This window comes from Vicugna pacos, chromosome 6 (assembly GCF_048564905.1).
Source record: "Vicugna pacos chromosome 6, VicPac4, whole genome shotgun sequence".
NCBI lineage: Eukaryota > Metazoa > Chordata > Mammalia > Artiodactyla > Camelidae > Vicugna > Vicugna pacos.
The window spans coordinates 1,436,375-1,448,999 of record NC_132992.1 but is presented as its reverse complement, the minus strand read 5'-3'; the positions used below and the strand labels follow the sequence as shown (position 1 = coordinate 1,448,999).

At 39.0% G+C, this 12,625-nt stretch overlaps 1 protein-coding gene across 2 annotated transcripts in view; it reads left to right on the top strand.

The window, feature by feature from the left end:
• The window catches only part of LOC140685368 (CD109 antigen-like), a 212,073-nt gene that overhangs the window by 183,718 nt on the left and 15,730 nt on the right, over window positions 1-12,625 (top strand). For both annotated transcript variants that reach the window (XM_072962191.1, XM_072962190.1), the window contains 6 exons: window positions 1,482-1,646; window positions 3,200-3,390; window positions 3,843-4,001; window positions 5,006-5,071; window positions 7,826-7,968; window positions 9,957-10,039. Coding sequence is in view for 1 of the 2 variants with exons in the window: in XM_072962190.1 (XP_072818291.1) it covers window positions 1,619-1,646; window positions 3,200-3,390; window positions 3,843-4,001; window positions 5,006-5,071; window positions 7,826-7,873 (492 nt within the window). In the remaining variant the exon portion in view is untranslated. The remainder of the gene's footprint in view (window positions 1-1,481; window positions 1,647-3,199; window positions 3,391-3,842; window positions 4,002-5,005; window positions 5,072-7,825; window positions 7,969-9,956; window positions 10,040-12,625) is intronic.

The window sequence follows — 12,625 nt, the reverse complement described above, 5'->3', positions numbered from 1 at the left end:
GAAACAGATCTGCTTCACATTTTCTTTTGGCACGAGTCAGGCTATAGATCCTTAAATAGAATGGATATAGATCCAGAAATAGGTCTCAGGGTTTTATTGTGTGATGTTCTTTGTGCCTCAGTATAGAGTGTTCGTAGCAGAGATTGGCACAGTTTTTCTGTAAATGTCAGATAGTGAATATGTTAGGCACTGCAGGCCACATAGAGTCTGATGCATATTCTTCCCCCTCCCTTCCACTCTCTCTCTCTCTTTCCTTCTCTCTTTGAAAACCATTCTTGGGTGTAGGGTTGGGGGTTGGGGAGGGGAAGGCACATATAAACACACGGTGGGCTGTGTTTGGCCCACAGGCTGGAATGTGCTGATTCCTGTCCTATAGGAGAAAAAAATATCCAATTCCTCTACTTCAAAGTATGACAGTTTGATTGTGAACTATATATACTTCATCCACTGCTTTAGGGTTGAACAAAGTATGTAATGAGATCTTCTTGGTAAATACCGGGAATAGTCCAAAGATAAATAACCTTGGACAATGTATTTAACTCTTTCTGAGTATCCAATTCTCAACCTATAAAATAATGAGGCAGGCTTAGATGGTTTCTGCGTTCTTTTCCAACTCTGATACTTTGTGAGTTGACAGGGAATTTCCTGGCCATTGTAAGTGGAAACCACGCCCACTGGCCCAGCTGAGTTGTTTACTTTGTTGTCTCTTTTCCCTTTGTTCTTTCTTCAGGGATTTGCCAATACATATTTTATCATTGGGAAGTTAACTTCTTAGGGGACAGAAAATTCTTCCAAATTTCAGTTGTGAAGGATTGTTTTATTTCTAAAATATTATGGAGCAGTTATAATGTCTGCTAATTTAGTAAAAAAAAAAAAAAAGTACACCCACACTCTAAAAAGTGTCTGAAGTGGGCATGGATGTCTGGGTGAAAACAAGTGAGCATGGAAAGTTATGCTCATGAGCTTAATTTTGCCTCGGAGCTGTCCCAGTGATTGACGCCTTTACTGTTTCACGCAGACTGCAAATGATCAAAAACAGCCGTTCTCTATATTAATTTAAGCTACTGCTGTTTTCCCAGCCCATTACTGGACATGTAGAAGATAAATTTTCAGCTGAATTTAGAGCTTCAACACCTGAGATCAAATATGAGAAGTATCCTTCTCGGGCTGTGTTTAATGCTCTCTTCTTAGTTCATGATACTCAATTGGAGAAATACTGGCAATTACTTCGTATTTTTTATTCCCTCTAAGGAATAGTGCCTATTTGCTTATAAAACCTGAAAAGTAGTGTTATTTTCAAAATGCAAGGCAGATCTTTTAATGTCTGTGATCATCAGTGGTTCCCATTGCCTAGGACAAAGTCAGGTGCTTAACAGACACTGAAATTGTTTTTTGAATGAATGTTTGAAAATGCTTTTTATTTAAAAATGTGGTAATGGGTTATTTTGAATAGTAGAATATATATATTTTTTTCTTTCCAGCCTAGTATTGATGTGCAGAAGTCTGTCAACATTTTGGAGTCTGAATTTGATAGAGGAATTCAGACAATTACACGCTGGCTCTTGTAACTTATGCGCTGTCGTCTGTGAGGAGCCCTAAAGCCAAGGAAGCTTTGAACATGCTGACGGGGAGAGAGGAACAAGAAGGTAACGTGGGGAGCCTTTCCTGTACTCTAGGTCATGTACGTGATGGGGGCAGGTTTTGTAAACCAGATACAAAGTGGATTTCGTACAAAGTGGATTTCATTTACATCTTTTGAAAATGAAACGTCAGAGTAGGTGTGATGTAGCCATCTGCTGCTACTCTCCCCAAGAGTTTTCCAGACAATTTTGGTCTTGGGGTGTTTCTTTCTTTTAGATATTTCTGCCCTATGTCAGTTACCCTGTGAGTTGTCTGATGTCATTTCTGGTTTGGTGGCCTTCGGCGGTCACTAAGGCCATGGGTTTTAGAGAGACTCGGGCTCAAGTTCTGGCTCTGTCATTTAGCTTTATGAGCTTCAGTTTCCCTAACTAAAATGGGAATAACACCTATTTTCAGGTTGCTGTGTGTATGAAATGAGATAATGTGCGAGGACTGCCATGTAGCAATTGTTCAGAAATGTGAATTAAAATGCTAATTAATTTTTATAATGCAAATGCTAATTAACTTTATTAATGGAAATGCAAATGCCAAAAAAATGCTGTGAGGTGGGTGTATAGTTTTGTAACAGTTTTGGGATGGGGACTGCTTATGGGCCACAACAGGACAGGTGTAGGTGTTGTTACTTCCCAAACGGCCTCTGTGGTCAGAGATCCCGGGTTGTGTGTGTGTGTGTGTTGAGGGGGGAATGGGTGGGCAGAAATAATTTTAGGTAATGTCGACTGATTCACAGCTCTTATAATTCAAGAAACGGTAACTGGAAGATATTTAGAGGCTTCTGAGACTGTAAGAAGTATTGCCTTGTTACTAGCAGTAATTTAGATTAAATCCTCAGTACCCAGTGCAGTGCTGGAGATGAGAAGATGATTGCACAGCAGCTGAAGTAGGCCTTGGCATTTCTGCTTCTCTGCTTGGCTGAGTGGTAGTTATTTCACATTCCACCCAAGTGTAGTCATCTTCTAAGTAGTAATATTTGAGAGAGAGGAGGGTGTACGGACTGGGATGTCCCTCGGGGGGCTAGCAGGAATATCTCTAGGAAGCTCGTAGAGTTGCCCAGGGTTCCTCATTTTTTTCCTGGGGTCTTGGATTTTGAATGTATAACACCAACTTTCATTTAATGAAAAAAAGAAAGAGACTTTCCCAGAACATTAGAGCTGGTTAACGACAGACTCCCAGAACAGGATTCTTTCCAGTATGTCCTAAAATATTTTGGGATGGTCTGGAATGCAGTTTTTTTTTTTTTTTTTAATTTATAGTTGTTTGGTCTTAGCCAAACATATGGAATTTCTCTTGGGAAAATATTTCCATCAAAATGTCCTCAAATATAAGTAATAGGAAAAGGATGAAAATTTATATGTTGTAATAGTTTAAAAGGGGACATGTAAGTACATTTTGGTGTGTGTATGGATATACATATATTTGCTTGGCATAAATATACACATATATAGAAATATTTTTTTTATGCTGGTCAAGGAGACCTTGGACCAGTGTAAGAGTGTTTAATGGTATAAAATGTAATTTTTCTGTAATTGGTCAGACTGTTACTACTTTCCTCTTGCAGGAGGCATGCAATTCTGGCTGTCATCAGTGTCCAGACTTTCTGAATCCTGGCAGCCAAGCTCCCTGGATATTGAAGTTGCGGCGTATGCACTGCTGTCAGACTTCCTGCAGCATCAGGCTGCTGAGGGAGTCCCGATTATGAGGTGCCTCAGTGGACAAAGAAATAGCTTGGGAGGTTTCACATCTACCCAGGTGAGTGATGATCGCTTTAAATTTCTTTAACTAATATGTATATGTATATGTGTATATACTATATGTATATGTATATACTATATGTAAAGTTAAGTAACTAGTTAACTGACTATATATATATTACAAATCAAATGTTTAAGTTACTAATTTTAACTTTTTCTCATCACTGATATAAACATCATATCTGATATTTACTTGGGATAAATTGGTTCCCTGTCTTATTAGCCATTTTTCATCCGTGGTACCTGTTGCGATAGGAGTTCAGTTTCATTCAGCAGATGTTTTCTGAGCCTTTCCTGTACTCCAGGTCAAGCAGATGCAAAGATGAATCGAGGAGAGTTTACTCCCAAGGAAGGTGGATGAATGTGTAGAGGTGTCCTAAACAATACTGAAGTTCACGCTTTGGAGACCTTGATAGATACTCACATGCACATGCTTTTTTCTTTTCTCAGCAGGACACCACTGTGGCCTTGAAGGCCCTGTCTGAATCTGCAGCCCTCATGAACACAGAAAGGACAAACCTCCAAGTGGCTGTGATGGGGCCCAGCTCACCGAGTCCTGTGAAGTTTCTGATTGACACACAGAACCGCTTTCTCCTCCAGACGGCAGAGGTGGGGACAAGGGGTGGTTGGTTATCTGAATTTCTGTGTAGATGATTCCTTCGGCTGGAATAGGGCTTTATTTCCATTCTGTTGATTACAACAAAGGCTTGTTCCCAGCCCTGTCCTGGAGGAAGGAATGTCCTTTGGTTGAATATGCTGAGCTGAGGAGGGGAGGAGGGTTTGAGAACTTTGGAAAGATTGGGAAAAGCAGAAAACATGGGCCCTGTCTTATTGGGAAAGGAATGAACACCTGCTGAGTTCCTGTTCTTGGCAGGCCCTGTGCTGGATTTCCTTGCGTGTACTATTGCATTTACTTCTTAAACTGACACTAAGAAGTAAGCACTTTTATCCCCAAGGTACACATGATAAAACTAAGGTTAAGAGAGTTTAAATAACTTGCTCAAGATCATGTTACTAGTCACAGCAGAACTAGGATTTGAACCCATGATCGCAAAGACCACGTTCTTTTTGGCTGCACCACATGTTCTCTTAAGAGAATTGATGAAACCAGTAGTAGAATTCTTTCTTTCAAATGGAATAAAGGACTACGCTAGACCCTAGCTTATTCCCTTGGTTAACCGTGTAGGAAGTTGAAGGTAATGGATGACTTCAGGACTAGAAACTAAGGAGAAGGGGTGATGGCAAAGGACAAAGAAGGACTAACGTTGGACTAGTCAGTGATGATGTCCCACTGCATTCTCAGGAAGGCCAGGGACTTTGATGCTGAGGGAGGCGTGAGGAGGGAAATGGCTTCTGTTTCTTGTCTTTCATGCTTTGGCCTCTGCAGAAGGGCAGACCTGTCCACAGCACGAATGTGTCCTCCCTCGGCCTTCCCCTCCCTTATCTGGTTGACCCATCAGTTTTGACATGTGAGGGTGTGTTGTAAACTTCTTAGAGCTTTACAGTGCCAATTTCTTAGACTCCCAGGAGGGATAACGGTGGTCTCTTGTGCTGGTTGGAAGGACCTCGATATGGACAGTTAGCCTGATTCACTTTTTTTCCACTTCATTCAGCTTGCTATGGTGCAGCCAATGGCAGTTAATATTTCCACAAGTGGTTTTGGATTTGCTATTTGTCAGGTATGTAATCATATTTATTTTTGTTTGTTAACTATGACTTGCTGTAATAATTCTTTGGTTTGGGGCACTGCTGTCTTTAACTTAGATAATGTAAAATCCTTAATGATTAATTTCTATGACTTAGGCAAGATAAATCACTCTCTTTAATAAAAGGAGTTAGATTACTAGCTAGTGACTAGACGGCAACTAAATGGTTTGATAATCCTTTGGAAGAAATTATGCTTGAGTATTATACACTTTTTGAAGTGAGAATTAAAATCCTCCAATATGATTCATGTGAATTGTTGGGAAATCTCACCTTTTTTTGTTAAAATACAGCTCAGAAATTGTGACACTTGGTAGAGTTTCTACTGTGACTTGATAAGTAGCATTTTACTTAAAATTTCTTAATGTTCATCTAAAAAAAATAAAGGTTAACATGATATTACAAGTAATTGACTTGAAGATAGGAAATGTTCCCCTTTGATGTAAAATTTTATATTATAGTAAATAAAGCAAGTAGAGCATGATATGTTCAGTGCTCTGGTGTAGGAAGGAAATCTGAAGAAATTGACCCTTTATGGTGTAATTGGGCTGGAATAAAATGGAAGCAGTAGGTAAAATCCTGAGTAGAAGTTATTATACTTAATACATGAAAATCGTAGGGACTTAACCATGTTCTTGGGACACAAAATAATATGTAACAGTGCTGAAAAAGATCATTTGCTTCGTTAGAAAAAAATCCAAACAAACCTTGAAAGATTTACTGAGAAAGTTAAAAAAAAAAAAAGGCCGTTATAGAGAAAAGGTGCATTTTCAAAAACCAGTACAACTGTTCTAGTTGGGGGAACAGAAACACTTAGCAAAGTAGGGCACGTAGTCAGGTATAATTTGGAAGCTTCCAAATAATGTGAAGATTATTTTGTACGATACTCAGAACACAGTAAATGTCTTAAAAATCAAGGAAAAATCCTAGCTAAAAGGAACAGTATTCAGAGTATTCAATGAAAAGGTCAGAAAGAGCGAATAATTTGTGTTGATCTTCACTGACAAAGATCATGTGAAAACTGGCACTCCTGAGCTGTCTTTCAAAGCAAAGAGTAAATCCAAAAGCAAACACACTGGATATTTTTAGATACAATTGAAAAATTATATATACTTAAACCACCATATTGCTTGGAATTCATTCTTTCTAAGCCAAATGTAGATAAATGACTGAATCCAGACAATTTTTATTTGAGGTTTGAAGGACACTGCAGTAAATATGGCACCTACTGGTCAGCACGCTCACCAGTCCCATGTCTGTACCTGCATGCAGAAGACAAAGGGAGGGACCGCTAGGCACTTCTCGTCATAGAGAAGAAAACTGCAAAAATGCTGGTCGCCTGGGAATAGGTACTGACATTTCCTTTAGTTGATATTTTTAAAAGTGCTCTAGGAAAAAGGAGGGCAAAGAAACTCAGGTTTGCAGTCAGTGTTCACCTCTTTTGGGTGATGGAAAGCAATCTACTGGAAATAAACTGCAAGCTCTCTTGAAGTTCTCTGAGTGAGCAGTTGATCTCTACTATGGGCCAAATATAAACTCTTAACACTTAGTTAGTTGTAGCTGGATATTAATTGTGACCCAGGGGACAAACCTCATAGTTGTGTTTATCTCCTGATGAGATTGGTCTCTAAAAGGAAAATTGCACATCACAGGAAAGGGGGCAGGGAAATCACAGAGGTTGTCTCTCCAATTTGATGAGAGACTCCAAGAATATCCTACAATTTTAATTGTAGTTTAGGAAAAGTTGGAGAATGTCCAGACTGAGATATTCCAGATGATGAAGAGAATGAAGGATTATATGATCTAGGTGAGGCACAATCAAAAGTTGGAACTCTTAGGTTTGAAAAATGAAGGCTTAGAGAGAGGGGTTTTTAAAGTATGTAAATCCACAATGGATGCTCAATGTTGAGTTCTGAGGTATATGTGTGAGAGAGACAGATTTAAGTATAAGTAAAATAAAATACACTATTACATAGTAATGGTAAGGCTTATGAATCTTGGTATCAAAGAAAGCGGAAGAGGTAAAGAATTTAAATAGATTCTGATTCAACTTGGTATGAGGCAGGCCTAGGGAATGTTGAGTACACTCCCAAGCTTCTGATCTTAGGATCTCTTTGAGAAAAACACTGGCCCTCACACTGCCCCGCAGTGTCCCCTCAGCACCATTCAAATTGGTGTTGCTGAAAAAGACCCAGTTGACTTGAAATCCATCGTGTATTTCATCATCTTTGGAAAGCAGTTTATGATCAAAAAGAATCCTTAGCAGTTGAACAAGTTTCTGTTCAACCAAGGATCTTGGATGAAGACATGTTGATTTATCTTACTGTTAGTTTGTAAGGTTCCAGTTTGTGAAGAATGACTCCATTTGGGCAGCAGAACTTAGGAATTAGTGGATGCTTTCAAGAAAGTTGGCAGTAGTTTCATTTTTACCCTCAAGGGAATGTTTTACATTCTTTGAAAAAGCAATAACCATCAATATCATTCACGATGGTGTAGGATACTTGGAGTGTTATGTAAGAATTTCTCAATCTAAAAAATCATTATTTATAAACGTTCATAATTATATTTGTTGATTATGATACTTAGTGAAACTAATTTTTTCTAGGTTGAAGATTACAAATTTAGTTGGGTTTGTCCCGAAGAGAATCATTACCTAATATTTAGAGTGTATAATGAAGGCAGTTTTTATTGCTACTAATTTATTATTTATACTAATTTATTTATTGCAGCTTAATATTATTTATAATGTGAAAGAGTCTGGATCTTCTAGAGTCTGAAAATCAATCCAAGATCAAGAAGCCTTTGATTTAGATGTTGCTATAAAAGATAATGAAGATGATATCAATCACTTGGATTTGAATGTGTGCACAAGGTTGGTATCTAAGTCCCTCCTCTTCCTCTTTCTCCTTAAAAAAATAGCTTTGAAGATTTGATTAAATATATGTTCTTATTTATAATGTAATTACATATATATAGTTGTCTAATTATATCAATATAAGGAGTTACATTTAAGAAAGATTTCAGTTATGCGTTTCATTTCAGATTACAGACTAGAAGTACTGCTAATTATATTTAAGCATTTATTTCTCAACATGTCCAGATTATTTACAGGTTTTCCTTGTATTTATAACAAGTTTGAATAGAGAAGTTTAATAAAACTCAAGTTTATAAAAGCTTTAAATTCACAAATCATGTTTAATACTCCAAAGTTGGTTATTTCTTTCTGTTGGTCATTTTCCCGTTAAATAATTATATCAGGTTCATATTTAACCTTAATAAAAGCATGCAAATTCAGTGAAGAGAATAGTTTTTTTAGATACAGTGAAAATATTCCAGTTTAAAAGGTCCTCTTGTTGGGAAATTAGGCTCTTCCACCTTCTGGGAGTACTTGCTGAGGTGACTTAAATTTGGTCTGTGTCCCGAGCATCTGAGGATCTTATTAAGTCATAAGGAAAAGGCATCCACCTCAAGGCTGCTGACTTCACAGATTCAGGGTCTTGCTCATTCTACTGCACACCCAAGTTTGAGAGCAACCCCTTCAGAAAGTTCTCGAATCAAGAGGCTTTACAGTTTCTTCCTCATCAGTCTATCCTCTTACCTCTGCATGATTTGGTGTTAAGCTGGGTGTTCCTGCAAGATGCGCTAACACTGAGGAGCTGTTGCCTGCCCCTGTTAAGTGTCCCATAGTGTCTGGTTGAACTTGGGCTGTCAATGGGCTAGAAATCATGGCTGTGGGCCTGAGCTGCCAGATGCTCTCAAGGTTATCTCTGGGCATTCCTCCAGGGGGTCAGCCTTTTTAGCCACTGCCTGAACCCGGCCTCCTTCATTATTGCTGCCATCTGGACTATCTTGGGCCTTCTTGTTCCTGATGTTGGTATGAAATGTCACATGTGTTTGCCCCCTCCCTGACCTTATTAGGCATGTTGGACCAGCCGCACAGGATTATCAGAATCTCTGCAGTGGCTTCCTTTCCAGCTGAGAAGAAAGTAGGACTCCCATTATATACTTTACTAAGTTTGCAACTGGACTGTGTTCCAGAGCAACAATATCATATTATTATTATTGTTGTAAACAACAACAGCCTACATTTATCATTGTGTTAGATTGTCACCAGGTTGACCTTTGATAGTCTCAGAGGACAGGGATTCTCTGTGACTGCATATTTGTTGCCATGCAGAAGAAGGAGGGTTTGGGGGCCTCAGGACGTGCTTTTAGTAACCAAATTGGAGAAAAGTTAGGGAAGGGGCTGCTCAGAAGTGGCTCTTTACCAAGTGATGTGGAAGTATTTTAACAAGCAGTAAATCCACACTAATGGGTGACAATTGAAATGTATAGTTACCAGGGGGTAACGGGGATGGGAAGGGATAACTTGGGAATTTGAAATTTGGACCTCTTGGGGAGTGATGGATATGTTAGCTATCTTGATTGTGGTGGTGGCTTCATTGGTGTATACATCCATCAAAATGTATCAAACTGTACATCTGAAATAATGTGGTTTACTGGGCATCTATAATAAAGGTTTTTTAAAAAAAGCCATGTCTTTCAGCTCTCAGATGGTTTTGCATCTAGAGTTATGGGCACAGTTTAGGTCCTATCAGTGGGAAGCTTCCACTGACACAGTTGTCCACAGCAGCTGGCCCCTACTGTCACTGTCTAGTCACCAGCCTTGTAGGGCTTTTGATTCTGAGTGGGATGAAGTGCTTTCCGTCTATGTGTTAACATGTATTTGGAGCCTACAAAGTCAAAGTTCAAACAGTCGCAATTATAAAACTGCTTTAGAACAATTCTAGTCTCTAGTTTGCTAAGCTGAAAATGATAGGAAGGTAGATTGTTTAAAATATCCTTGCTTTTCTTTTCTAGTGTTACCAAAGTTTGAAGTTGCTTTGGAGATACCACTATATTGTTCTAAACGCTGAGAGTTTAAATGGTACCATCACAGCAAAGTAAGTATCATATTTCTTTTTATGACTAGAAACTGTTATGAAACTGAATGACAAAGAGCTCATTATTTACTCCAGAACATTAGCACAATGTCTTGTTTCACTTATTAAAATTCCCCAATGGATGGGAAATATTTATAATAATTAAGCAGATCTTTGGACTCATTTCTCTGCTCCAAAGCTGCTCCAGTCCTAAAAGGCTAGTGTCTTTCCAAGAGTCATCAAAAGATTTACAATATAGATGATGTCAGATTAAAAAGAAAGTTGTAGCTTTATTCCTCATTCAGCTGACATGGATTAAGGCAATTTACTTCTTAGATGCTAATTGTTCCGTGTCAATAATGGAGGTTGAATCTTCAGGGAGGAGTGTTGTTGCTTTATTACAGGTAGCTGATGAGTAAATAATCCACATTCATCATCCATTTCAGCATCTTTACACAGAGACTTCCAGCCCACCCCGATGTGTAGTCCCTTTCATGGTTTTGATCCACTGGCTCGAACAGCAGAGCATTGTGTTTTGCTGAGGTGAAAAGCACCCTCAGAGTTTCAAACATGGAGTGGGGTTGTCCTCAAATCCGGGATTGATTTCTTTTAGCATTTAAAAAAATTAATTTTTTTTGCCCGTCCCCATCCTTTGGGGTTTGGAAGAACTTGGCTAGGGCAACACTTAGGTCTCGAGCCCATCCTCGTGTACCTGTCAGTGGGCTGGAGTGGGCCTGGGTGGCTAAGCCTCCTCAGGAGAGCAGCCTGCAGGCTAGGGGCGGACCCACATCTCTGAGGGGACCTTTCCCTTCTCAGCTGGCCCTCCCCTTCTTCCCGCCCAGAGAAGGTCTTGCCCTGGGTCCCAGTGGACCTCACCACGCTCCCTGGTGCCCTCCGCAGCCCCTTTGGAGAGGTGCTTGCTTTTCCCTCCCAAGGAAGGGTATGCCTTGTAGTGTTTATTTTATTTTTTAATTGAAGTATAGGCAGTTAACAGTGTGTCATTTCTGGTTTACAGCATAATGTCCCAGTCATGTGTATATACATATGTGTGTATATATATGTATATTCATTTTCTTATTCTTTTTCACTAAAGGTTATTACAAGATACTGACTATAGTTCCCTGTGCTATGTAGAAACAATTTTTAAAATCTATTTTTATATATAGTGGTTAACATTTGCAAATCTCAGACTCCCAAATTTGTCCCTTCCCACCTCCTTTCCCCTGGTAACCATAAGATTGTTTACTATGTTTGCAAGTCTGTTTCTGTTTTGTAGATGAGCTCATTAGTGTCCTCTTTCTTTTCTTTCTTTCTTTTTTTAGACTTCATATGTGAGTGATATCATATGGTATTTTTCTTTCTCTTTCTGGCTTTATTTGGAATGACGATCCCCAGATCCATCCATGTTGCTGCACCTGCCATTATTGTATTCTTTTCCTTTATCACTGAGTAATACTCCATTGTATAAATATGCCACGACTTCTTTATTCAGTCATCTGTCATTGGACATTTAGGCTGCTTCCATTTCTTGACTATTATATATAGAGCTACATTTTTAATGTATCTTTATCAGTGCTTTGGTTTCTGAAATTTATTTAGTTTCAGACTTTATTTGTAATAGCTGGTAAAAACTGGACCCCATCCCACCACTGTCTCATCACAATATTCCTCTCCTGGTGAGGGTGTGTAGCAGTGGCCAGTGGTAGGCAGTACGTCTCCTGGTAGAAACAGTCCACACGCCAGGACATTTGAAGATGCCTGCTTTAGATTCTATTTAGCAAAAAAAAAAACAAAAAAAACATGTGAAACCCCTGTGACACAAAGGCAAAAACATGTCTACGATTTGTATACCAAGTTAATTCAACTAAGAGGTTACTTTCAATGTGAATTTGGGTACTGTGGCTAGATTTGTGGTTTAGAAACACATAAATGCCTTTTTCCCCCCACGTAATTATTATCCTGCCCTTGATCTTAGCTGAAGGTTAAGCATTCTGTCTGTTTTATTTTGAGTTCTTTGGCTAACACCTGTAAAACTTAGTGACTGCAAAGGAATATAAACCATCAATGTCCGCATGGATAATGCTGAAAGTGGATACCTTCTTTTCTTCTGTTTTAGTTATTGGGGTGGGCCAGGGATTTAATACAACCAGTTAAAATGGTGATCCTTAAATTCTGGTAGCTCTCTAGGAAATTTATTATATACTAAATTTCAGGGGGTGTGGATCCCCTGCAGCCTCAGTGTAGGCAGCTTCCTCCCAACAGCCCAGGGAACCTTGTAGTTTCATCCTGATTTCCATTTGTGGAGATACTTTGAGATACTGTTGGCTGAGAATGACTTGGCAACTGTGATGGCCCCCTGGCATTTCTTTAGTGCTCAACACATTGTATTTGTATCATTTTCCTTAGTATGTGTATCTGTCAAGTTTCAAGCAGAGAAGTAGAATCAGCAGGAGATACATATTAAGAGCTTTATTGCGAGAAATTGACTTGATTGTGAGGGCTAACAAGTCTAAAATCTGCAGGGCAGGTGGTCGGGAAAGGCGGTCTGGGACAATCAGGTACTGATACTATTGTTTACGAGCAGAGTTTTTTCCTGTTCAGGGAAGT